The sequence below is a fragment of the Manis pentadactyla genome, chromosome 15 (genome assembly GCF_030020395.1).
Source record: "Manis pentadactyla isolate mManPen7 chromosome 15, mManPen7.hap1, whole genome shotgun sequence".
Taxonomy (NCBI): domain Eukaryota; kingdom Metazoa; phylum Chordata; class Mammalia; order Pholidota; family Manidae; genus Manis; species Manis pentadactyla.
Genome location: NC_080033.1, coordinates 1,018,383 through 1,043,886, shown reverse-complemented (window position 1 = coordinate 1,043,886; position 25,504 = coordinate 1,018,383). Strand labels below are relative to the sequence as shown.

Below are 25,504 nucleotides of genomic sequence, written 5' to 3'. Positions count from 1 at the left end.
GAGGGAGAGAAGCTGAGGTGGAGACCAGGCCCTGAAGGAGCCCTTTCCAGAGTATGAGAGCAGAGGTAAAGAGTTCTCCCCAGGTCTCAAGGCAGAGTTTCCTAGGGACAAGTCCAATGGCCGAGGCTGGGTCCCAGCCTGGGTCTGAGTGCGGTGTCAGAACTGAAGACAACACAACTCCCCTTACCCCTAGGAGAGTCTAAGACAGGCGGACAAGCCCCTTCCTCCGCAGCCGGTCAGACCCAGGAGTCCTGAAACGCTGCAGGAGCTAGTGGGCGGCCTCTGTGGGGGCGGAGCGGAGCGAACCATTAGCCTCTACTGTCGGGGGAGCCCTGCAAGCCATACTATCTTCTGCGTGGGAGGCCGGGTGGGGGTGCGACGTGCAGTTCCCGGAGCGGGCGCAAGGGGTGCAGAATAAGGTGCACTCGGCGACCCGGCGTTCACCCCACCTTCCAATTTGAGAGCGTATCTCCTGAAGCCACTCCGGCCTTAAAATCCAACCTTTACTCCCACTTCGCCGACGGCCCAGCCCTAGTGTCCCGTGCGGCGCAAGGGCCAACGCGCCACCGCCGGGATCCGGGGTCGCGACTCGCGTTCCACGCCGCTCACCACTCGCTCCAGGTGACATCATCTCCCGGCCGGGCTCCGCCTCCCGCCCCAGCCGCAGCACGCCGCACGCCTATTGGCTGGCGCGCGTTGAGCCCCTCCTCCCGCTCTCCGCCCGCGCGACCCCTCCCGGTCCTTGCGGAGGCGGGGTTTAGCATCCGGCCGGCGCCGACACCCCCTCTCATTGGCCACTCTGCGCCGTCTGTCAGTTTCCCGTTAAAGGGGCCACAACCGCACTGGAGCTGTGGGGGGTGGGGGGAGGGAGGAGGAATTTTTTTGGGGGGAAGGTGGGATTTGGGGGGCGCTGGTGGGCACCCCTGGATCTGGCGGCTGCGGCCTCGCGGGGGGAGGCTGAACGGTGACAGGGGCAGGGGGCTATTTTAGGGGGTTGAAGGCTGTGAGAACGTGAGGGGGGGTTTCCCAGCGCCGAAGCCGGAGCAAGAGACGCGGAGCCCGCGCGAGCGGCGGAGACAGGGCTCCCGAGCCACAGATCCGGGCCCCGGCTGCCGCCAGGGGCCCCGCCCGGTCCCCCCACCCCACCCCACGTCCCTCCTGCAGCCCAGCTCCGCCCGCAGCCGCCGCGGACCAGGTAGGTAGAACCCCGGCCCGGCCCGCCCGGCAGCGCCCACCCAGGGGACCCCTCGCCGAGCTTTCCCCGCCTCCCCGAGATCCTGGATTCCCTTCTTCATCCCCGGGGACCCCAGAGCCCAGATTTCACCGCTCAACCCCAGAGACTCAGACGTGCCCCTCCCGGCTCTCAGAGTCCCCAACCGAACCCTAGAATCCCAGGCGTACTGCCTCCTTGCACCTCCTCCAGGGCCCAGGAGCCTGGATTTCCCAGTTCAGCCCCGGGAATCCCCTCTGGACCTAGATCCTCCTCTTCAGCCCAGTCCAGACACTGGCCGCCGCTGTGTCAGACTCCTCCAGCGAGGGCCAGTCGCCCCCCGTCACGTCTGCATAGTCCCCCATTCGCGCACTGGTCTGCCCATCTCCGGCCCTCGGGCTTGAACAGCCGGCCGAGTCCCTCAGTCCAGGCCAGCTCGGCGGCGGCCCTGGATACAGGCCCGCTTTGGAGCTGTCCATGGTCAGCGCGCTCGGCAGCCTCGCCTCCCCCACCTACCGCTGCCGCCGCCGTCGGGGAGGGGGCACTGGCGGCGCGGGAATCCCCCCGCCGCACCTATGACCCGGGGATACCCGGGCCCTCCATGACCCGGGCACCCGGGCCTCAGGTTCCTCTGGCCCGTTCTCAGCACCCCAGGTTTCCGGGGCCCTAACTGATTATTGAGGAGTCTTGGCTTCTGAATGTTCCTGCCTGGTCCACCTCTGAGACCTTGGCATCCAGGATCCAGCTCCCACCCGGTTCTGGGAGCGCTGTCAGTACTCTCATTCTGTCTGGCGAAAGCCCTCGGCTGGAAGCCCTCACCTCAGGACCCAGGAATCCAGTTTCCCAGGCTTTGCTCCCTTTAGAGACTCTGTGGCCCTCACATAAATATACCCAGCATCTGCCCCCTTAGGGATTCAGGAGCCATGACTCTCTTCCTCTCAGGGACTCAGAATGCAATTTCCTGGCTTCTGCCCACCCTGGAGACCTAGCTTTGCACCCAGTCCTGAAACCCCTCAGGGACCCGGGAATTCAGACCCCAGCTTCTGCACTGCCCACCAAAGCCATCTGCCCCAGGCCTCCCTCCCAACAAGCATTCAGGATTCAAGCCTCCATCCCCTGTCCCCTATCTCTAGAAGGACTCAGGAGTCCAGGGCCCCGGCCCTTCCCCCCACCTCTGCCAAGTATTTAGCTCTTCAGCTCATGCTCTTAGGGTCTCAGGTCCTATGGCCTCATAACCCTCCATCAACTTGACATCTCTGGTGGCCTTGAAAAACCCCTGCCTCATTCCCATATCATCTCAGGTGCAGGGCTCCCTGGGGCTCTCCTCTCTCTCTGTCCCCTGGGACCCAGCTTCTTGAGACGTTTCCAGTACCCTATCGTGATGTTTCCACATCATGATGTCCCATACTCTAAACACACTCATAGGCTGATTACCTCTGTTCCTACAGAGGTGTTCTGTAGCCTAGGCTTCTTAGGTGAGCTAGAACCTAACCACTGCCTTCCTTATTTCCAGTTAAACATGTGCCCTTGCAGTGCTCTAGATTCCTTCTAAATCCCAGAACACTCCCAGTCATTGTCTTTGTTCTGTCTTCACCCAAGATATGTTCTAAACTCTAGGCTAGATGCCAAACTCCAGATACATCTTTTCCCGGGTGAATTCAAATATCTAGGTAATGCCCCCAAGCCAAATTCTGATACCACCTTCTCCTCAGATAGTTTCAGAATTTTAGAAACCTTTCCTTGTTTATTTTCTGCTAAAATTTCATTTCAGATATGTTCCAGCTTCCAGCCATATCCTTGGCATTGTTCTAGAGTCCATTATCTTCCCAGGGGCAATCTAAAATCATTCTAGAATGTATGTGTTCCAATTTAGTGCTCTAGCCTTTCTCCAAACTGTGTCTTCAATTCTAGAATGTACTTCTTTATTTTAGGTTCCATTCAATTATAGTCTTAAATCCAGAGGATTCCCACAGAAGTGTTTTACATTACATCTTCCTTCCTTACGTTCTAGGTTCTATGCCTATCTATTCCCACCTTCTCTGTCCATCTTTTCCGTAGTGTGACTTTGGTTTAAAATTTGTGGATTGTGGGCCTCCTCTTACATCTGCCAAATCAACATTCAAAGTATGCTCTAGGCTCTCTCCTCTTTGGAGTCTTCAGCCTAGAAATGTCCTCATTTCCAGAACATCCCCACCCACCCCCCTTTGCCAGCTCAGTTCTAATGTCAGTAAATTCTCAGTTCCCAATATGCATCCTTCTGCATCTTCCCCCAGGCACTTCTAAGTTCCAGGTGAACTCCTTGTTACTTTCTAGGTTTTTCTTCAGCGCTAATGCATGTTCAGAATTTTAGGGCATATCTTCTGCCTTTTGAGTTTTAGCTTTATCTACATACATGATAAGACCAAGAATGTCACCCCTGCTATATTCTGTGTTCTACCTTCAGCTCTGGTAGGATCTGAGTTCTACATTATGTCTCTTGATTAGGTGTGTTATGCATTGAATTAAGTATGTTCTTAGATATATATCATTATGCTCCCCTCCATGTTTGGGGCTCTGGCATGATCCAGATACTCTTTAAGTTATTGGATTGTCCTTGGCTGACTCAAGGTTCCAGACCTGGGTTCTAGAATATGCCCCTCCACATGGCCCTATAAGCACACCTTATTCCAAGCACAGTCAGTGTGGAAGCATGTGCCCTTTCTGCACTGACTGTGTCTCATGCCAGTGACTTTCTAGATTCTATGTCCAGCCTTGCTGAATTTTGTTTTCTTCTCAGTGAATTTGAAGTTCTAGAGCAGCCTTCCTAAAACATCCTCTATTGCAGCTCTTAAGTAGGTTCTGGGTTCTAGACACCGTATTGGTTTGGGGCCTAAGCCTGTCCTCCATTGTCCTGAATATGGTTTCATAGTGCTGGGATTCAGTTGACTAGATTCCCAGATCCACCTCTTCAAAGACCCAAGGGTACAGGCACCCAGCTGCCTCCTTTCCTGGGTCCCAGGGACTTCAGTCTCCTTCTCTCCTTAGAGGAGTCCAAGACCCCAGTCATAGGCTTTGGACATAGTCCTCACATTGGGTGGGGCTGGGAACCATCCACTCTCAGAACTGGTTATGCTGTTGCCCGAAGGGAGAGACAAAAAGGAGGAAACAGAGTGAAAGTCCCTCCTGCTTTCAGCCCTGCCAGCCGGACTTGTCTGACCTGTGTGTGGAGGGAGCGGCTCAGGATGCCTCCTCCTTCCGTCTCCGCCCACAGCTCCTGCCCCTGGACTCCTGGGGCCTAGAGGCCTGGACTTCTGGGTTCTGGGCAAGGAGGAGCCTGAAGGCTGGGATTTCTGGGTCTAAGGTTGGAGGTTGAAAGCCAGACTGTGTCCCCAGGGAAGTGGGGCACTAGAGGCTCAGACTCCTGGTCTGGGGGAAGGGACTTGGGGATTTGGACTCCTGTGACCTGAGGGATGAAGGAGATGGATCTTGGACTCCTGGGTGGTGGGAGATGGCTACCATAGTGCCCTGCTCTTTTTTTCCTCTCTCTCTTTCCCAAGTGGAGAGGGTCTTTATAGAGTCTTTGGAAGCTGGGATCTAGATAGCTGAGAAACTGAAGGAGGCAGGAGTTGGGTAGCTGAAGACCATCCCTGTGACATTATACAGGTAACCACGTACCAGTGACCTCTTTCTGTGACCCTATTGTGTGGCCTCCTGAAGGCATGATTCTCACCTGGGCTTCAGTTTACTCATGCAGTCGGTTGAGGGGTATTCTCAGCAGGGCCAAAATAGATAGACTAATTTGTCCACATTTACTCAGGCAATGGGCCACCTAGCTTTGGTTCTCTGAATAGGCCCAGCTTAGATTTGCTCTCAGTGTCTGATGGAATCTGACTTCGGTTTTCCCCAGATCCTCTCACCCAGGTAAGCCTGGCCTGGTTTCCTGAAGAGCAATGGGTTTCCATTTCTCCTGTGCCATGATCCGAATGGATGGACCTCGGTTTCTTCTGTGAAATTTCTGGGTTGCCCCGCCTCGGTTTCCACTATGTAGTATCCCAGTGGCCGTGGCTCAGTTTCTCTACCTTGACGAGGTTGGTCTCTGTTCCCTGCCCCCTCTCCGCATCCGCAGGCCAGCACCGCCGCCATGATGTGCGAGGTGATGCCCACCATCAGCGAGGATGGCCGGCGGGGCTCGGCGCTGGGTCCGGACGAGGCGGGCGGCGAGCTGGAGCGCCTTATGGTCACGATGCTCACGGAGCGCGAGCGCCTGCTCGAGACGCTGCGCGAGGCTCAGGACGGGTTGGCTACAGCACAGCTGCGGCTGCGCGAGCTGGGCCACGAGAAGGACTCGCTGCAGCGCCAGCTCAGCATCGCGCTCCCCCAGGTCTGGGCTCGGCCAGGGCGGGGCCTGCGGGAGGCGGGGCCTCAACCAGAGAAGGCGTGAAGAGGGCGGTCCGGAAGGGGTGGGACTTGTTGGCTCTTGCAGGGGAGAAGGGGTCTCGGCTTGCCGGTGGTGGGCGGAGCCTGGTTGTTGAAAGGGGCGTGGCTTAGTATGGAGGGTGGGCCTTCAAATTCCCAGTCCTATGGAATGAGGAAGATGGGAAAGGATTGATCTAATCGTTCCAATCCTGGACAGGAGTTTGCGGCTCTGACAAAGGAGCTGAACTTATGTCGGGAGCAGCTGCTGGAGCGGGAGGAGGAGATTGCAGAGCTGAAGGCGGAGCGGAACAACACGCGGGTGAGGGGCTAGGGGCGGGGCCTAAGGGGTGGGCGGGACCTCGGGGGTGTTGTAGCCTATCAAATCTATTTTTCGCTTCTCACTTGCCTGTCTTCTCCTCCCTGCTCCCACTTCCTGGCCGGTCACCTCTGGTCCCCCTCTTCCTTTCATGTCCACTCCCCATCTCTATAACCGTTCTCTATTCCTGTGCCACTCCTTTGACTCTGCCCCTACCTCTGTTATCCTTTTTCTGACCTTTCTCCCTACTCCTTTGCTTGGCCCTATCTGTTCCTCCATGTGTTCTCCCTACCTATCTGAACCACCCTATTCCTCCTCCCTGCTCTCTCCTGCCCTCTTTTCCTTGGCCCCGTGCTCTGCCCTTATAGCTTCTCCTGGAACACCTGGAGTGCTTAGTATCGAGGCACGAGAGGTCACTGCGCATGACAGTGGTGAAGCGTCAGGCCCAGTCCCCGGGCGGGGTCTCTTCCGAGGTGGAGGTGCTCAAGGCCCTAAAATCCCTCTTCGAGCATCACAAGGCCCTGGATGAGAAGGTGAGAATCCGCAGGGCCTGTATGGAAAACGGAAACCCTGGGGTTTCAGTTGGAGCTGACCTGAATGGGAGCTATTCTGGCTATGATTGGGGATGTCCTAAGTGGGAAGAACGTTGATTGTGATTGATTGGGTCAGGCTGCTCAGAATGGGACCTGACTGGTCGATAATAGAAAAGGGAATTGGGATGGGGGCTCCCAGAGGGTGGGCCTGTTTTAGTAGTTGATTGGGTCTACACACCCATCACAGAGGAATACAAATATTGCCCGTTCCAGGGGTGTTCTGCGTCACAGTCAGTTGTCCTAGATTGGGTCTGATCTCCATCTCTGTTCTGCCTCCATCCCCAGGTCCGGGAGCGGCTGCGGATGGCGCTGGAGCGGGTGGCAGTGCTAGAGGAGGAGCTGGAGCTGAGCAATCAAGAGGTGGCAGTGTGGCTAAGAAGGGGGGAAGATCTAAGAGGCCACCAATGGGGTGGAGCTGACTGGGTGGATTCCAGAATCTGCGGGGCCAGGAGTGGGGCAGAAGCCCAATGGAGTTGGACTAGGGAGAGACTTGGTAGGGCTCTAAGGAGGGACCCCTTTGGCAGGCCTGAGGGGAGAGCTGCCCAGTGAGGGCGAGCCCTGGTGCTTATGTCTAGTGGACTCACTAGGCAGGAAATGTAGGGTGGGGCCAGTCAGGGCTAAAGAGGACACTGCCACATGGAGGCTAGGAGTAAGAGTGAGGGTGGGTGCCCTCATAGCAGGGGGCTAAGGAGGGGTAAGGGTGCAAGGTCTAAGGGTGAACTGTGGGGTGGGGGGCAGCAGAGCAGTGCCAGTGCGAAGCAGAGCTTGGGGTGTGAGGACTCCCTTAGCCCTGACTTCTCTTCTCTGTTCCCAGACTCTGAGCCTTCGAGAACAGCTGTCTAGGCGCCGGTCTGGGCTGGAAGAGCCAGGCAAGGATGGGGACGGGCAGGTAAGAGGAGGAAGTTCTTGGCTCCCCCTTGCTCTTCATTGGCCCCCATCCCTATAACTACCATTCAGCCCCCTGACTTTGTGATGGTCCTGTTAGTGTTTGATGTGATCCTCACTGACCTAGGACATCCGAATTCCTAAGACCTTTACTGACCTTTGACTTCTGATTCAGATCGCCTAGCTAACTTCTGTGACCTCTTCGATTCCTGCCCACCCGCCCCCACCAACTTTCTCCTTGCATTCTCTCTCTCTCTGTTCCCCATGCTGGGTTCTGTCCCTACCTCCCTCACTGTCCCCACTCCAGACCCTTGCCAATGGCCTGGGTCCTGGTGCGGATTCGAGCCGGCGCACGGCAGAGCTGGAGGAGGCCATGGAGCGGCAGCGTGCGGAGGTGTGCCAGCTGCGGGAGCGCCTGGCGGTGTTGTGCCGCCAGATGAGCCAGCTGGAGGAGGAGCTGGGCACCGCCCACCGCGAGCTGGGTAAGGCCGAGGAAGCTAACGCCAAGCTCCAGCGCGACCTCAAGGAGGTGAGGCCGGAGCCCGTGGTGGGCTGCCCTCTGTCCCGCCCCTCCCCCTAGTCCTCCTGGTTCCCCTTGCCCAAAGTCAGAGAGTTCATGAATGGTGGAATCTGGATTCAGTCCATAGCTGTGTGCTTTCTCCTCTCTGAGCCTGTGTCCTCACCTGTAAAATGGGATATATATAATGCTTGCCAGAGGGTTGTCACATGGCACATACGTGGTAGGCACTCAGTAACTGGTGGTAACTATTATTGGGAAATACTCTTGAGGGTCTTAATTGAATTCCTTTGTTTGCATTATTTCACCCCATCCTGGCTTAGGCCCCTTGATCCTAACTCCCATGCCCCAGGAACTGCTGGGAAATGTAGGGCATGGATTCTTGAAGGCACTGGATGAGACAGAACAGTGAGCGCTTTATTTTTCATCATCCACTGGGGCCTTCATCTTGGATTATAAACCTGGATGACTCTGGGGCCTGTTGGGAGGTGTGGTGAGCTCCCAGACAGAGTCTATCTCCCGTGAGACTTTGGAGCACCTACTCTGGTTTTCTAAGCCTGTGTTACCCTGGGGGAATCCCAGATGGAAGAGACCTTTGTTTTCCATGAGACCCTAGTGTACTTGCTCTGTGATTGTAAACCTGGGCTGTGCTAAAAGTTGCTGAAAAATCTGAGGCCTGGATTTTTTTAATGGAGTGGATTAAAGAAGAGTAGAGACTTCCTATCCCCTGGGGCCTTAGGTCATCCATATGGGGAGGGTCTAAGACAGTATTGCCCTTAGAAGCTCGTGGGAGGTGTGATGCCACTGTTTTAACTCTCAGGTGGCGGGGGACCAAACATTGGCTATTCTTGGGAGCTCTTGGCAGGTGTGGCTCCACCATTAACGCCCTGATGGCAGGGGACTTCATTTCCTAGGATACTCTGGGGCGCCTGATCTAGGGTTCTAAGCCAAGGCGCCCCCTGGGGTCTTCTGGAAGCTGTAGTCCACTGGCTCTTTGCCACCTCTACAGGCTCTGGCGCAACGGGAAGATATGGAGGAACGTATCACGACGCTGGAGAAGCGCTACCTGAGCGCCCAGCGCGAGGCCACGTCTTTGCAAGATGCCAACGACAAGCTAGAGAACGAGTTGGCCAGCAAGGAGTCATTGTACCGGCAGGTGGGGATGCGGCCCGGAAGGTGCTTTGGGTCAAGACCATAGCTCCCGTGAGCTAGCCCCTCCCCTCTATCTGTCCTTCCCCAGAGTGAAGAGAAGAGCCGTCAGTTGGCCGAATGGCTGGACGATGCCAAGCAGAAGCTGCAGCAGACGCTGCAGAAGGCGGAGACCTTGCCTGAGATAGAGGCGCAGCTGGCCCAGCGTGTAGCAGCGCTTAACAAGGTGAGCAGCCTGAATCACAAGTCTGGAGTCCTGAGGGGGAGGAGCCTAGAGCTCTTGGGGCGGGGTCTGGCACCCAGCCATGGAGAAGCTGGGCTTGGAGTCTGACTGGGTTCTAGTGGGGCAAAGTCAGATGCCATGGGGTCCATCGGTCTAGGCTGAAGAACGTCATGGGAATTTTGAGGAGAGGCTTCGGCAGCTGGAGGCCCAGTTGGAGGAGAAGAACCAGGAGCTGCAAAGGGTGAGGGGGCAGATGATTGCGGGAAGGGCGGGGCTTGAGGTTGGAGGAGGAGTTCAGTTGAAGGGGCGGGGCTGGGGCCGCCCTGGGTTTGGTGGGCTTCAGCGCCCCGGCTGGGGCTCTTCTTGGGGCAGGCTCGGCAGCGGGAGAAGATGAACGATGACCACAACAAGCGGCTGTCTGAGACCGTGGACAAACTGCTGAGCGAGTCCAACGAACGCTTACAGCTTCACCTCAAGGAGCGCATGGGGGCGCTGGAGGAGAAGGTGTGCCCTCAGCTAGGACTCCGATGACCTGGAATCCCGGGGCCCCACACGCTTTCCCAAACCATCATTTGAGTCCTCCCCAAATCTGGGCGCCCTGAATTTGAATTTGACAGATGTCTCAGCTCTATGGTGGGACCATTCTTTCACCTAGTCCAAACACCCCAAGGGCCGAATTCTGGGGCACCCGTATCCTGACCTGAGTTCTTGGCTTTTCCCCAAGCCTCTAATCCTGTGGACTCAAAAACTCTGAATCTTCTGCAACTATAAATGATGCCGAATTCTGGGGCTCCCAGATGTATCTTTGGCCCCACAACCACAACCTGCAGTTTACCATTCGTGCCCGCCTCCTTCCTCCTGGGGTCCCCTCAGCCTCTCTCTGGGCACTTAAGCCCCCAGGCCATGCCCCTTCCCAGGCTCCGCCTTTTGACTGTATCCGCATCCCCTACAGAACTCCCTGAGCGAAGAGATCGCCAACATGAAGAAGCTTCAGGATGAGCTGCTGCTCAATAAGGTAAGGAGGGACCTGCAGGGATAGGCTGGGAGGGCTCCCACCAGGGAAATGCAACCGCCACTGGTGGAGGATGGAATCAGCCATGCTGGGAGGCGCTGTTCCTCAGGGGCCGAGCAGATTCTGACCTGATACCTCCAATTCCCTCCCCCCAGGAGCAGCTCTTGGCAGAGATGGAGCGGATGCAGATGGAGATTGATCAGCTTCGGGGGAGGCCACCATCCTCCTACTCCAGGTGACAGTAGCCCTCCTGCCCCACCTCTGCCCGTGGAGCTCCCTTGGCCAAGCTCATCCTTCCCGATGCCCAGGTCTCCCCCTCCTAACTCTCTGTTGTCCTGAGATTTCTGCTGATTCATGTTATTTTTGACTCCTGACTTCATGACCCCCTGACCCCAGACCCTTTTTCCTGATCTCTGACTTCCTATCCCTCTCCCATTCTCCTGACCTCAGGCCCTTCCCCATGACCCCTGATCTCTGTTCCCTTTCTTTGACACCTTGATCTCTGACTGCTTTTCCATGCCCACAGGTCTCTCCCTGGCAGTGCCCTGGAGCTCCGTTACTCCCAGGCACCCACAGTACCTTCTGGCACCCACCTAGACCCCTATGGAGCTGGCAGTGGCCGGGCAGGCAAGAGGGGCCGCTGGTCAGGGGTCAAGGATGAACCCTCCAAGGTCAGCAGTCACTTTCGGGGCCTGGACTAAGCAGGGCCTGGGTGGGCAACAGTGGGAAATGGAGTCCAGTACACTGGGCTCTGGAAGGGGGCTGAGGTGAGAAGCAGGGTCTCCTGGACCCACACTGTCTTCTCTCCTTCTCCCACAACTCCACTGTCCCCACTTGCCTGGATGTCTCTTCATGTGGATATCCTGCTGCCTGGTGAGAACCTTAGAGGAATGATAGGGTGGGGTCTGGGTGACCATGGGTAGGGTGTAGAGTCCTAGAATAGGTGGGGCAGGTGAAGAAAGGAAGTGGGCTGGGTCAAAGGAAACTGGAATAGGGGAGGGGGTAGTGTCATGGGTTGGGGGCTGTCAAGAAAAGGGAACTTTACGAGAGCTGGGCTGGGAAGACTGTGGGGGCTGGGTCACATGGTGAGGCCAGTGTCAGGGTATGGGTAAGGTCATGGAGGGTGGGCAAAGTCAGGAGAGGTGAGGGAAGACCCAGTGCCTACCTTGGCCCTTGGCCCCTGCCCACCTGGTGTCCCTCTGTTCCACCACAGAGACAGGAGTGGGAGCGGAATGCCCCTGCGGGGTCCATGCCACCCCCGTTCCCTGGGGAACTGGATGGTTCAGATGAGGAGGAGGCAGAGGGCATGTTTGGGGCTGAGCTGCTCTCCCCCAGCGGTCAGGCTGATGTGCAGACACTGGCCATCATGCTTCAGGAACAGCTGGAAGCCATCAACAAAGAGATCAAGTGAGTGCTGGCCCAGTCCGGCTCCACCTTGCCTGAGCTGATCCCAGAGCCTCTCTGGCCCTGGAGACTGATCTGAAGGCCTGACCCCATCTCCTCTCCTACCTACTCAGGAAGGAACTCTTCCAGCCGAACTCTCCAGTAACAAAGAACCCCACAGGATACTCCCAGAACTCTTCCATATGTCTTTTATTTGCATATCTCCTGGCCAGTACCCCCAATTGCCCAATATACTAAAAGCTGCATCCCCAAATACCAAAATTCTCAATCCAATATATCAAGAATCCTCTTGTACAGTGGATTTCATGGCTTCACAAAGTACCCAGAGAATCTCCGAGTACCGCAAAAATCTCAACACAAGGTATCCAACCCAAAACACCAAGAATCTTATTCTAGCATGAACCTCAACTCTAGACACCAGGAATTTCTACCTAATATAACAAGAATCCACAATTTTTAAAGAATCCCCCACTGACATAAAGTCTATGCTGATTTCCTAGAAACCACCCTATTTAGCAATTCTTTAATAACACATTTTCCATGGGTTCCAGAAGATACACCACAATGATCACAACCTTTGTTCAAATTCATTTTGACTTGAGGCACTGACTCTCACATACTCCATGTAGACTACATGACCTTCCCAGATCCTAGGTTGACTCCAGAGCTCCTGCTCTCACCCTGATCTTCTTGTCCTCCTTAGAACTTGACCTCTTGTACTTAGTGATCCCTTTATGATTTTTCAGAACCAAATGGTTCTCTTTGGGTCACCCTGATGCAGACATTGATTATCTTGTTGACCCCAATCCTTCTATGACCTCCTGAGCCTATCATGACCCCTTGGCTCCCCTTGAACCTGTGAGGCCATCATGAATCCACCAAAATCCTCTAACCTCATTGTGCTTTCCTCAGAATTATTATCGCCCCACCCAACCTTCCTTATCCAGTTTTCCCCCTTTTCTTCCTCAGGCTAATCCAAGAGGAGAAGGAGACAACAGAACAAAGGGCAGAGGAACTAGAGAGCCGGGTGTCTGGCTCTGGCCTGGACTCACTAGGCCGCTACCGCAGTAGCTGCTCACTGCCCCCATCCCTCACCACCTCTACACTTGCCAGCCCCTCCCCTCCCAGCTCTGGCCATTCAACACCCCGTCTGGCACCCCCTAGCCCTGCCCGTGAGGGCACCGACAAAGCTGTGAGTGTTCTGAAGTCTCCTCAGCTTGATAGGGTGTGGGGGGTAGTCATAAACAGGACTCCCCAACAAACAGCAACAATAGCCCCTCACTCTGGTGGTTTTCAAAAGCAATCTTACCTTTCCTGAAAAGTTCCAACTCAGGGAATAAAGGTAATGCTGAGCCACTGAGTTCCTGAACCCTAACTTGTACTTTAGTCAGATATGCCTATTTTTAACCTGTTTTATACATTAAGTTTCTTCATGGGATTAAAAAAAAATTGTCTGTACTACACATACATTTAAAAACTACCATGAGATCCTCAGAATTGACATTAGATCCTCAGGATACCATTTATGGAAGGCATAAGTGATATAAGTCCTATTTTATCGCCTTAAACCCAGCTTTCCTGCTTCCAGAACCTGTAACTCATAAGTTTTCCTTGAGGACAAGCAGATCCCACTCTTGACACCAGAAACTAAAATAACATGAACATGAGCTAGTCAATCTCCAGAGGAACTGGATCATGCCTTTATTTTTCTGCAATTCACCCCCCACTTGATCCAAGCTACTTTCAGAAATGGTGACCCAAACCAGGGGCATCCCAGACATCCCCAAACAGACATCTCAGCTAATGAGGAGCCTCTAACATAACCCCACCTACTCAATCCTGCATCTCTGCCTCTCTGTCCTCAGAATCATGTCTCTAAGGAGGAAGCTGGGGCTCCACGAGGGGAGGGGCCAACCATCCCAGGAGACACCCCACCTCCCACTCCCCGTTCTGCCCGCCTTGAGAGAATGACTCAGGCCTTGGCACTGCAGGCAGGATCCCTGGAAGATGGGGGGTCCTCACGGGGAAGGTCAGCAGGGATAAAGGATGGGATGGGGAGGGGCTTGCTTGGAAGGATGAGATGGGGACTTGGAAGGAAAGGCTTCCCAGATGGGGTCTGCCCTTACTCTCTCCTGCTCACCCAGTGAAGGCACCCCAGATTCCCTGCACAAAGCCCCTAAGAAGAAGAGCATCAAGTCATCCATAGGCCGTCTCTTTGGCAAGAAGGAGAAGGGACGGATGGGACCACCAGGCCGGGACAGTTCTTCTCTGGGTGAGTACCTTAATGCTAACCAACCCTTCCTTTCTTCTTTACTTCCTCCTTCCCTCCTTCCTTCCTTCTTTCTTTTTCTTTACATATTCATTTGACATTCATTCATGTCTTACATTAATTTGTCAATTCATTTATCATGTGGAAGGGCAAGGACTTGGTAGAGGTGGGGGAGGAGGATGGACAAGGAAAGGGTGCCCTGAGGCCTGCATCAATGACTGGTGGGTAAATGAATTTACTATTTCATTTACCTATTTTTTTAAATAGAGAAAGATAGAGGAGCATCTTAAAGGCAGGGCACCTGGTATGCTGTTGCCTGATGGTACTGGCTTGTGAAAGCCAATAGTTAACTTTTCCAGAATTTTTTGAGCTGCTTGACATCACATTGGCACCTTGTAATCGGTAGGATTATGTACACCCTGGAAATTGGCAAATGCTATACACCAGGAAATGCCCTCTCCATCTCCAGGGAACCAGTTGTTAAACATTTACCAGCACACCGCTGCTGCTTTACTCGGGCCACCCCAGTGTCTCTAGCCCTTTTCTGGGGGTGTCTCCAATTCACTTCCTGGATGGTGACATTGGTCCCTGTCTGGCTTTATCACTCCCTCTATGTGGCCTCATTTACTTCTCCCTTGGGGCTCCCTTTGATGCCTCCCACTGTGGCATCCTTCTTACCACCCTCAGCATCAAAGATTCTGCCTCCCCCTTGAGACTCTCCAAATTTTGGCCCCTCCCTGACTCCAGCTGGAACACCCTCCGATGAGACCTTGGCCACTGACCCTCTGGGGCTAGCCAAGCTGACAGGCCCGGGAGACAAGGACCGAAGGAACAAGAGGAAGTGAGTGTGTGCATATATGGGGCGGGTTGTGGTCACATGGGAGAAATGTTGGGAGGCGGTGTCCAGATCCTGAACTTGCTTGCCTGGAAACTTGGGAACCGCTAGAGTTTCTCTTAATTTTTTTTTTCTCTTCTTTCTTGATTGGGGGTCGGGGGAGTGTACTTAGATTCACATTTTTTTTAACCTTCTGCCATGTTTTCTACCTTTGTAAAAAGTGCTTTGGAGGAGGGGGGAACTGTGGTGAAGGGGGCCATCCACGAGGGCTGGGCGTCTCTGCCCTGAGAGCTCCTGCCCTGGCCCCCTCTCCCCAGGCATGAACTTCTGGAAGAGGCCTGCCGCCAAGGCCTGCCCTTTGCTGCCTGGGATGGGCCCACGGTGGTCTCCTGGCTGGAGGTACTAGGGCCCAGAAATTCCCTGACTCTTGATCCCCTAACCTTCTGAAACCCCCACCCTTAGGGTCTGGCTGGGTCCTCCCAGCACCACCCTCCTAACCCAGAGGTGGAAGTGGAGGTGGGGTGGGGGTCGGAGGGCCCTGCGAGGCATTGGGCTTCCTGTTGATCTCAACAGCTGCTTTCTCCTCCCGACCTGCGTCCTCCCGCATGCCCACCTGGGTCCCGGTCTCCTGTGGTCTCTCTGTCTCTTTGTGTCTCCCCATGTCCTCTCTCTGTGGAATTATTGGCCTCTGTTTTTCTGCCTCCCTTGCTGTCTCTGTGTTTTTGTCATTCCTCCTGCTTCTTCCCATGTCTGTGGGTCTTCCCATGCCTCTCTCCCCATGTCTTTTGCTCCTGTCTCTCCCCATCTGCCTCTCTCATCTCCGTGTGTCTCTCCTTATCTCTGTGTCTCCCCATCTTTCTCTTTCCCCTTGACTCTGGCATTTTCCGTCTCTGACTCTCCTTTGTCCCCCTGTGTCTCCCTCTGACACTGTCTTGTCTCTCTGCCCTGTTTCTTCTCACTACTAACTCTCCCATGTCTTTGTTTCTCCCCCACTTACTTTTCCCCATCTCTCTCTCCTTCCCTTTCTCTCTGTCTCTCTCCCGTGTTTCCTCCAATATCACCTATCTCTCCTCTGTCTCTGTGTGTCTCTCTCCTTCCCTCTTCGTCCCTCCCTGCCTCTCTCTGGTCCAGCTGTGGGTAGGCATGCCTGCGTGGTATGTGGCCGCCTGCCGAGCCAATGTCAAGAGTGGTGCCATCATGGCCAATTTATCAGACACGGAGATCCAGCGTGAGATTGGCATCAGCAACCCGCTGCACAGGCTCAAGCTGCGCCTCGCCATCCAGGAGATGGTCTCACTCACCTCACCCTCAGCCCCCGCCTCCTCCCGCACGGTGAGTGTCCAGAAGCCAATCCCAGCCCTTGCTGCCAGGGCGCCGCTTCTTGTCCTCAGACTGACCTATCCGGGGCCGGTTCACTCCAGCGCTGTCCCCTGGATACTGTTCCCACCGTCTCTCCCCTGGACTATGTGTGTGTAGGGTTCTCCCCCTCACGTCTTCCTCAGACTGTCTTACACACTGCAGCCAGAGGGGCCCCATCCTGGAGAAAAAGCCAAATCCATTTGGTTCCCTATGAGGCCCTGCCCCCCACCTTCCCTAATTCTGCTCCTTGGCACTTCTTGCTTCCTTTCCTTGTAGCATCCCCCCCCCCCGTGTCCCCTAAGGCCGGCTGCTTCTCATTCTTGAGGTCTGAGCTCAGATGTCACCTCCTCCAAGAGGTCTCCCTAATCAACAGTTGAACTAGTCACCCACCCCACTATCCTAGCACATTTACACCTAATTTTCCCCATAACATAAACTGCCTTCTAATATTTCTTCTTGTTCCACACAGATATTTATATGTACCCATGCCTAATTCAGCAGTTGTTAACCTTTCACCATTCTTGCTGTTTACACGTATGTGTCTCTGTGTGTGTATATGTGTGTATCTGAAACACTTGAATGTAATTTGCAGATGTAGCAGGTTAGCCCAGAAAATTACTTTAGCAGGCATCTTCTAAAAATAACATTCTCTTAGGTAGCCACCATGCCTTTATCATACCTAAGGACGTTAACATGGTTAATCTCATCTACTATTCAGTCTATGTTTAAATTGCTTCTTGGGTATCAGACCCTACAACTGTGCCTGACACTCATGAGGAGCTACAGATAATGTTTGAGTCAATGTCTGAATTCCTAATTCAACTCTTGGAGGGGTTGTTGGGAGCAGGTGCTCAGTTAATGTGAATACACGACCCCTCCCGAACCATTCACCCCGGTGCTCTATCTGCCACCTCATTCCGAATTCTCACTCTACATCTGTGTGAGGTCAGAGAGGTGCCGTGATTTGCACAGGCCACACAACAAAATGCCCAGAAGGGCCCGAAATTTGCCGAACTTCAAAGCTCATGTTCTTTTGCCTGGTACACAGCAGGTGCTCAGTAAATGCTCATTCCTTTTCTCTGTTATTGCCTGGCCCACATCAGTGACTGGCCTTTCTGAGCAAGAAAGCAGATGTACATAAATATACATAGCCTGGGCCTCCAGAAGCACTACCCGCTTCCCCAACCCTATCCGGAGGGCCTCCATCTCCATAACACCCCTCGCCCCTCAGTCCACAGGAAACGTGTGGATGACACATGAGGAAATGGAGTCCCTTACAGCCACGACCAAGCCTGTGAGTGCCCCCTGCGGGCAGCCTTTGGGGTGGCACTAACTCTCTCTGGGACGGGGCGGGGGTGTGAATCTGTGGCTGTCTGTCCGTCTGTTTGTCCCTCCCGCCCTCCTCCGCCTGCCCCTTAACCCACCCCTTCTCTCCCCTCTTCCCACTAACGGGTCAGGAGACCAAGGAGATCAGCTGGGAGCAGGTAGGGGGCGCGGGGCGGGACGTGGGAGCATGAACAGGCTGTGCACGCTGCATGGACGCCCCTCCCTCTCCGAGCCCCGCCCCCGCCGGAACATTCCATCACCACCGCGCGGGGGCGCTGCGCGGAGCTGCTCTGGACTATCTTTGTGGCTTGGTGGGGGTCGGTGTAGCGGCTCGGACTGTGTGGTTGTTAGAGTGCTGCTCTGGCCGTTCCATTACCGCGGTTGCCGGGGCTCTGGGGCTGTTTCATTGCTATAACTAGAGGGAGACGCCGGACAGCCCGTTTGCCCTGTGGTTGAGGGGGATGTGAGACTGTTTCAGTGTACCGGGCAAAGGGGAAAGCATTCGGGGAGGGGCGGCCACAGGCGGAGGTGTAGGGGAGGAGAAGCGCACTTTATTCTCTGGAAAGGGGAGGAGTGAGCTCGCTCGAGGTGAAGGAACTACAGGGGACAGAGGTCTTTGTTTCCGGTCAGGGGGAAGTGTGCATTGTTTACTTCCGCTAAAAGAAATGAAGGACTTTGGCTTGATACAGAGTATCGTTGGACTAGCGTTAGACTAGTATTTTCGAGACAGTGAAGTGTGATGGATGGATCCGTTATTCTTTGTTGGAGGAATCCATTGTCCTGACTTGGGGGAGTAGTGATGTTGGTCTGATGCGCTGTTACGAGCTGGGACGATGCTAGACTGGCGCTTCTCAGACTTGAATGTACAGTTCAAATTACCTGATGATCTTGAAGAATGTAGATTCTGTTCCAGCAGCCTAGGATGGGGTCTGAGATCTTGTAGTTCCAGCAAGTTCACAGCTGTGGTCCAAGCACCATACTTTGAGTAGACAAGGGTCTGTTCTGCATCAAGAGAGTAGAAGACAACTTTGGATTGGTTCACTGCCCCGAGCAGAGGTTGGCCATTGTCCTGCTGTAGGGACTAAAAAGAACAACCCTGGGCTGGGGGGGTTGGACTGTACCCCTTCATTAATACATGGGAAGGGGTCAGAAGGCCTGACCCTTCCCCTACCTGCCCATGGCCCCAGATCCTGGCATATGGCGACATGAACCACGAGTGGGTTGGGAACGACTGGCTGCCCAGCCTGGGGCTACCCCAATACCGCAGCTACTTCATGGAGTCGCTAGTGGATGCCCGCATGCTAGATCATCTCAACAAGAAGGAGCTCCGGGGCCAACTCAAGATGGTGGACAGCTTCCACAGGTGGGGCTGCCTGGCCAATGGGGACAGTCCAAGGGGAAGTCCACTTCTAGAGTTTTTGGCCACTGGGACTGGTGATGGAAAGTTCCTGGGACTGTCGTTGGCACTTCCGCCTGGATTCTCAGATCCTGACTCCTGTGCCCCTGCCACTAATAAGACGCCACTGGGAGAAGTCCAAGTCAGGAGGCAGTTTGGCTAGTTGACCTTACACTGACCTCTCCCAGAAGATCACAGCCAACGGGGAGGGTCCCATAGGAGCATCAGCCGCTGAGGTGGTGAAAGCTCATCTGTGACTCCACTTTCCCCGCTGCTCAGGGTGAGTCTGCATTATGGGATCATGTGCCTGAAACGGCTCAACTATGACCGAAAGGACTTGGAGCGGAGGCGGGAAGAGAGTCAGACCCAGATCCGAGGTGAGTAGAAGAGTATGACTCTGGCTGGGAGACAGGTGGAGGGGTTTGGGGCTGGGCTGGAGCCAGCATGGTGAGGGGAGAGGAGAGAGGCCAGGGAAGAAAAGCCTCACCATAAATGTGGGAATGGAGCCAGCATAGGGGTATGGCCAGGAAAGAGGAAATGGGGGTGGGGGCATGGGCTGAACCGAACGGAGGCTGAGGGTCCCTTCCATCCCAGACGTGATGGTGTGGTCCAATGAGCGGGTCATGGGTTGGGTGTCCGGGCTGGGCCTGAAGGAATTCGCCACGAACCTCACGGAAAGCGGGGTGCATGGGGCGCTGCTTGCCCTGGACGAGACCTTCGACTACTCCGACCTGGCCTTGCTCCTACAGATACCCACGCAGAATGCGCAGGTGAGCTGCCGCTTAGCCCGGGGCATACTGGGCACCCCACCTCTCAGCCTGCACGTTGCAACCCCTCCCCACCTCTCCTCCCCAGGCCCGGCAGCTCTTGGAGAAGGAATTCAGCAACCTTATCTCCCTGGGCACAGACCGGCGGCTGGATGAGGTGGGAGCAGCAGCAGCTAAGAAGGCTCCGCTCCTAGCGGCGCCTGGAGGGTCGGAGCTGCGGTGGTGGGGCTTGACTCCGCCGAGTAGTGATTGGAGGCGGGGCCGTGGGGCGGGGTTAAGGGAGGGAAGAGACCGGGACAGGGGTGGAGTCAGATGAAGGGGCGGAGTCAGGTCAGGCCCTGGTCCCTCACGGGCTACCCGGGTCCTATACCTAGGACAGCGCCAAGTCCTTCAGCCGCTCGCCGTCTTGGAGAAAGATGTTCCGAGAGAAAGACCTGCGGGGCGTAACCCCAGATTCCGCTGAGATGTTACCCCCCAACTTTCGTTCGGCCGCAGCAGGCGCCCTGGGCTCGCCGGGGCTCCCCCTCCGCAAGCTGCAGCCGGAAGGTAGACGGTTCCGAAATGAGACAGCTCCTCTTCCCTTCCCCTTCCAGAAGTCTCCCTGTCCAAGCTCTGGAATGGCCTAGTCCTTTCTTCCCCACGCATGACAAATGGGCCGCTCCAATAAGACAACTCCTTCCTCCCCGTGTAGAATGGATTAATCCCGCACCCCCTTTCCAGGGTGGGAAATGAACTCGCCCACTGTCACCTGGGGGCACCTTGGATGAATTTAAGGCAACCGGAAGGGAGGGAAACCGGCGTGGAACCGGGAGGTCGTCATCTAGGGAGGGGAAATCCAAGGAAGGACGCTTGGGGTTGAGGATCGGAGAAACCCTGGGGAGGAACTGGGCGGGTGTGCGCGCGCAAGCTCCAGGCTGAACCGCTACTCGCTCTCCTTCCAGGCCAGACTTCCGGGAGTTCCCGGGCAGACGGCGTTTCGGTGCGAACCTATTCCTGCTAGTGTAGGCCTCCAGGTGAGGACTGTACAGGGCGATCTTGGGGGTTTCGGGGCCGCACAATGGATCTTCACTGCTCCACGCACTGCTCAATGCAGGTGACCTCACTCGGATGGAAGAATCTTCCAGAGGCTGGGCTGTTCCCCCTTCTCCCCAGAGTATGGTCTCACCGGGGAGAGCGGAAGGGGGAGCTCGCGCCGCCGGCTGGACCATCTGTACAGACAAGCAGGGAGTGCGCGTCGCCGCCTCACAAATGGACTGGGCCTGGACCAAACCACAGGAACTGGATTGAGAGGGGGAAAGAAGAGGGCAGGAAGAAATCCCGCCCCAAACTTCCGCCTCCCTTTTCTCTGCTTTGTAATTTATTGATCAGTTTCCGATGGGAGACGGGTGCCCTTTCCCCGCGGGAGGGGCGGGGCTTCCCTCCCGGGCCGCATGCGGAGAGGGGCTGCCCCCTTCCTTTTCCCTTCCCCAGTCGCGGGGCCCAAGTCTTCCCCCTTCGTCCGAAAGGAGGGTGGGTGGACTCGCTGCTACAAGCCTCGCCCCCTGTGCCATTCAGCCCCGCCCCCATGCATCGGGTAGCCGGAGCCTGAGGTCAGCTGCGGGCAGGGTCTCCTCTCCCCAGTGTCTCGTGTCCCCGGGGCCCCTCCGCCCTCCGTGCTGTGGCCGTGTCTGTGCCCCGGGGGTAGCGGGTGCAGAACTGCGCTCCCTGTTCCCCTCTGGCTCCGGGGTTTGCATGGGAGAATCCTCTTTTCATGATGCCACTGGGCGACGATGTGGGGGGAGGACGGTGGGCCACGGGAGCCCTCGACCGCAACTCTTGGTCGGCCTTCCTGCCCCAGGCGTCACTCAAGTGATCACGGGTAAAGAGAACTGTTTCAAAAAGCTCCCGTGTTGACTGATTTGTCAAGACCCTAGGGAAGCAAGCCAACCACCTCGACGACGCAGGAGTCCAGGCCCCTTCAACCTCAGACCCACGAGTCTAAGCCCCCATCCCCACCCATGTTCCCTGATCTTTAAAAGCCCAAACCCCTCCACGCCCGACAGTCAGGTTTTGGGGAGCGCGTTTATTCAGAGAAATAAATATGGCTCGTGGGAAGGGTTGGATGGCCAGGGAGGTGCGTCTGCGCCGCAGCCGCGCGGCCGGGTCAGGATTCTGGAGTTTCCAGCATGTCCGCCAGGACCCTGGAAAGGAGGACAGGCGTTGGACAGCCGAAGCGTCCAAAATTCACCCCGGGACGCTCAGAGATCGTTACCCTGCCCATTTTACCACTGGTAAATGGAGTACAAGGTGTCCAATACTCAGAGAGCGCCTCTCTAAACAGGGCCCTCACCCTCGCACACACACACGCACTTACTGATACAGGGACGAGGAGAAATAGTCGACGTAGCTTCCTGTGAGAAAGAGGTTTGGATACTCCGTGAGCGAAATTAGGGTCCCTCTGGTCAGGATTAGCTCCACCCCTTTTCCTAGTCCCTCCCCTAATGAATTCCTTCTACTGGAACTCCCTTCAAGGTCCCGCTCCTTCCTCCTTGCTGTGGGTGTTCCCATTCTTCGACCTAGCTTTGGCCCCGCCCGCTCGGTTCAAGGCCCACCCCTCAATCCTTCACCATTGTTGTCTCCAAGCTTCAGCATCTATCCCAAACCTTTCCCCAATCCAGGTTCCGCCTCTCCGTGCTCACCCCGCTCCACCTATTGACTCCCAGCCTTGGCCTCGCCTCCACAGGCCTATCTCCGCTCCACAAACTTTCGGTCCCGCCCCTCAGGTTTTGCTCCGCCCCCACGAGGGTCGTCTCCCTGGGCCCCGCCCACGCTCACCTGGTGAGCAGACAGTTTCGCAGACCAGAGGGCAGAGGTAGCAGAACTGGCAGTGCTGGGGGCGGGATGGCGAGAGAGTCAGGGGTGGGCTCAGAATGGGGGCGGGGCCGTACGGGGGTCAGAGGAAGGAGCTGTGTGGAATCAAGGCTGCATAGGGGGTTTGGGGATTGGGGTTGGGTCAGTCTGAGGACAGACGCCAGGATCTGGGGCTGGGGGTGCTCAGGTGGTCCCGGCCATCTCCGGGGCTCGTTGGAGCCTTTGTGACCGGGGAAGTCTCACCTGGCACTGGTCGCAGTGCTCTCCCATGTTCTCCTCATCGCAGTGACAGTTCTCACATTCAGTGCATCTCTGGGGACCGGAGGACCCTGGTTAGGATGGAAACTCTACCCCCGTTTGGAGCCACGACCAGTGCCCCATCCTACCCTGTGGACATGTTGCCAAGTCCTCACTCTCATTGCCTCCAACACTGAGCTTAGCTTACCTCCCAGAGGTCGCCTTCCTCCTACCTCCTTTCCCTATAACAGGACGACCACATCCCCGTCACTGTGGGTTGCTGCCGGCCGGGCCCTTCACTGTTCTCCCCAGTCGTCCCCGCAGCCTGCCCGCCGCCAGTCCCATCCCCCCACCTCTCAGTCCCAGAGCCTCCCGTCTGTCTCTATCCTGTGTCCTCAGGTGCAGCTCAGGCCGCACTCTTTCCTGGACCGTTGGCCCAGCCTCCTCCCCCGCCTCCTGGCCTCCAGTCTGTTCCCCGTGTGGCCCCAGAAGTGTGTTTCTTCACCTGGAACTGCGCCTGGCCTCCCTCCCCACCCCATTGCTCAGGGCCCTCCCAAGGCACCCCTGAACCCCGGGACAGATTCCTGGGGGAGCTGGTGGACGGATCTGGGCAGGAGACTTACGTTGCAGAAGGTGCAGTAGCCACACAGGGACCCCGGCTGGTAGTTCTCATACTCCTGGGCGTCCTGCGGACCTGCAGGCACAGGAGGGCCGCAGTGACCCGGGCTCACTCCGCTCCTCCCCGCACCCACCTGCCGGATCGCTTACCCGCGTCCTCACCACGCTCCTCACTGGGGCCGCCTCCAGCCACCTCCTTCCTGGCCAGTGGGTTGGGGATGATGGTGAAGGGGAGTTCTTCCTCCAGCCCCTCCTCCTCTTCCTCCTCCGGTTGGCCTTGGCCCAGGGGGGCGTGAACCTCAGCCCTCTCTCCCTCCCTCTCCCCATCGGCCCCTTCCTCCTCCTCCTCCTCCCCCTGGCGGGGGCTGAGACCATGACCTTCCTCCTCGTCTTCCGCATCCTCCCGGTCCCGCCTGCCACGGCGGGTGCCTTCTCCCTGCCCTGGACCATCCTCATCTTGCTCTTGGGAGCCGCGCTCCTCTTCTGATTCCTCCTCGGAATCCCTGTCCTTCAAATAATCTTTACCCTTAACCCCCGTATGTTCCGGGGGCTGGGGGCTGACCTCTTTGGTGGGCCCTCTGTGGCCAGTCCCTTCATCTCTGAGGCCTTGTTCCCCGTGGCTGGCAGCCTGGTGGCCCAGCCTGACAGGGAGGTCCTCCCCCTCCTCCTCGGCGTCTGCATGCCGGTCCTCCCAGCTCTTGTGGGCCTGGGGTTGGTAGCTTGCCACGTGGTGGCGGGACTTGACTGTGATCTCCTCCTCCTCCTCCTCCTCCTCATGTTCAAGGTCGTGGGTACGTCCGGGACCCTGGTGCCAGTGCTCAGTGGGCTCAGCCTCATCTTCCGTGTCTCCATGTTCTTGGTGTCTGTGGCTGAGGATGTGGTGATGGTGTTCCTCGGAGACATCATCCCCTTCCTCCCCGTGGCCTCCGTGCCTGTGGGCCTGGTATCTGTACTCAGTGGAGAAGACATCTTCTTCTCCTTCTTTTAAGTGGCCTTGATATCCGTGGCCAGGGACATGATGGTGATGCTCATCTGAGACATCCTCCTCCTCCTCATCTTCATCATCCTCTTCCTCTCTGTGGCCTCCGTGTACATGCCTGATGATATGATGGTGATGCTCACTGGACACAACTTCGTCCTCATCTTCGTCCTCATCTCGATGGCCATGAGTCCTGTGGCTAGGGACGTGGTGGCCATGCTCGGCTGAATCGTCCGTGTCTTCATTCACATGGCCTCTGTGCCCATGGGCCTGCCACGCACGCTCTGTGAATACCTCCTCATCAGAGACGTTCTCGTCTCCGACCTCATGTCCTTGGTACCTGTGGCCTTGGAGTCCGTGACTGTGACCATATTCTCTGGAGATATCTTCATCCTCTTCTCCGTGGTCTCTGTGGCTCTGGAATTGATGCCCACCCTCTGTGGAAACACCCTCGTTCTCATCTCCGTGGCCTCTATGGCTGTGGATGGGGTGGCCAAACTTGCCGGACATGTCCTCCGAGGGCCCCGGGACGCCTGCATTGTTGTTCCAGTTGCTGGGACCTGGCCCGGCCCCTCCCCGCTGCTGGGTCATGGCCGGGGGGAGGAGCAGGCTCGCTGCAGCAGCCCAAAGGAGAGAAGTGTGCAGCCATGGCCCAAGGTGGCCCATGGGGACGGACAGGCAGCCGAGCTTCTCCCAGGGCTCGCTCCAGCTGCCTCTGTAGCTGTGTAGATGAATGTTGAGGTCCTTGACCCTTTTTGGGTCTTTCTTTTTCTTTGTGTCTGTGACTTTCCTTTGCCGTGTCTCTCTCGTCTCTGCCTTCCTCTGGTCCTGGACGCTGGACACCCCTCTGAGGCAGTCTCAGGAGCCCCCTTAACCTCCCTCTCAGGCCCTCCTCCCCACTTTACAGCCAATAGGGTCTCTCCCCTCCCTTCTCTGTGGCTAAATTTACTTTCAGCCCTGAGTTATTCTGGGTCAGTCCCCGCCTTCCCCTGCCGTCCTGCCCCTCCCAGCTGGGGAGGAGGTGGGCGAAGGGGTCTCTCCTTGGCCAGGAGAGAGTGGCCAAAGGACTTGACACTGGACTGCCAACAAGTTCATGCTTGACAGCTGCCCAGACAACAGCTAAACTTTTAGTGGGCCAAGTTGGGGGCGCCTGGGGCACCTGGG

At 56.3% G+C, this 25,504-nt stretch overlaps 3 protein-coding genes across 8 annotated transcripts; 1 reads left to right on the top strand and 2 right to left on the bottom strand.

Annotated features, from left to right (window-relative positions):
- Positions 1–56: 56 nt before the first annotated feature.
- On the bottom strand, positions 57–1,575 carry C15H19orf73 (chromosome 15 C19orf73 homolog). Its single transcript, XM_057493293.1, is given in 3 exon segments — positions 57–531; positions 678–848; positions 1,504–1,575. Coding segments are annotated over 3 exon segments (585 nt in total). The 3' UTR covers positions 57–189.
- On the top strand, positions 943–21,536 carry PPFIA3 (PTPRF interacting protein alpha 3). Of its 6 annotated transcripts, none has more exons than XM_036885651.2 (30): positions 943–1,195; positions 5,316–5,570; positions 5,823–5,924; positions 6,290–6,454; positions 6,800–6,874; positions 7,329–7,403; positions 7,707–7,928; positions 8,926–9,072; positions 9,157–9,291; positions 9,446–9,529; positions 9,661–9,792; positions 10,241–10,303; positions 10,456–10,535; positions 10,827–10,971; positions 11,520–11,707; positions 12,674–12,896; positions 13,570–13,733; positions 13,849–13,976; positions 14,721–14,814; positions 15,126–15,207; positions 15,940–16,140; positions 17,399–17,461; positions 17,625–17,651; positions 18,681–18,856; positions 19,169–19,266; positions 19,484–19,659; positions 19,745–19,813; positions 20,031–20,202; positions 20,598–20,669; positions 20,750–20,931. In XM_036885651.2, the coding sequence occupies exons 2-29, from the start codon at positions 5,331–5,333 to the stop codon at positions 20,654–20,656; spliced, it is 3,585 nt and encodes a 1,194-aa protein (XP_036741546.2). In that variant the 5' UTR covers positions 943–1,195; positions 5,316–5,330; the 3' UTR covers positions 20,657–20,669; positions 20,750–20,931. The 6 variants fall into 6 exon arrangements, with proteins under 6 accessions (XP_036741546.2, XP_036741544.2, XP_057348738.1 ...); XM_036885649.2 differs by having other exon boundaries at positions 945–1,195; positions 20,598–20,635; positions 20,750–21,536; XM_057492755.1 differs by lacking the exon at positions 17,625–17,651 and having other exon boundaries at positions 946–1,195; positions 20,598–20,635; positions 20,750–21,536.
- A 162-nt stretch (positions 21,537–21,698) lies between these two features.
- Positions 21,699–25,222, bottom strand: HRC (histidine rich calcium binding protein). The gene is made up of 6 exons (XM_036885656.2): positions 23,512–25,222; positions 23,367–23,437; positions 22,750–22,818; positions 22,471–22,525; positions 22,010–22,046; positions 21,699–21,836 (listed from the first exon to the last, which is right to left on the bottom strand). The coding sequence occupies exons 1-6, from the start codon at positions 25,004–25,006 to the stop codon at positions 21,800–21,802; spliced, it is 1,764 nt and encodes a 587-aa protein (XP_036741551.2). The 5' UTR covers positions 25,007–25,222; the 3' UTR covers positions 21,699–21,799.
- Positions 25,223–25,504: the final 282 nt, after the last annotated feature.

What these genes read in the sequence shown, in the direction of transcription:
- HRC (XM_036885656.2), bottom strand. Translation starts at nt 25,006, where the DNA reads ATGGGCCACCTTGGGCCATGGCTGCACACTTCTCTCCTTTGGGCTGCT. An exon ending in AGCACTGCGACCAGTGCCAG is followed by an intron (nt 22,526 to 22,749) that starts GTGAGACTTCCC and finishes TCCCGCCCCCAG; the next exon opens with CACTGCCAGTTCTGCTACCT. An exon ending in TTCTCCTCGTCCCTGTATCA is followed by an intron (nt 21,837 to 22,009) that starts GTAAGTGCGTGT and finishes CCTCCTTTCCAG; the next exon opens with GGTCCTGGCGGACATGCTGG.
- PPFIA3 (XM_036885649.2), top strand. Translation starts at nt 5,331, where the DNA reads ATGATGTGCGAGGTGATGCCCACCATCAGCGAGGATGGCCGGCGGGGC. An exon ending in GACCGAAGGAACAAGAGGAA is followed by an intron (nt 14,815 to 15,125) that starts GTGAGTGTGTGC and finishes CCCTCTCCCCAG; the next exon opens with GCATGAACTTCTGGAAGAGG. An exon ending in CCCCCGCCTCCTCCCGCACG is followed by an intron (nt 16,141 to 17,398) that starts GTGAGTGTCCAG and finishes CTCGCCCCTCAG; the next exon opens with TCCACAGGAAACGTGTGGAT.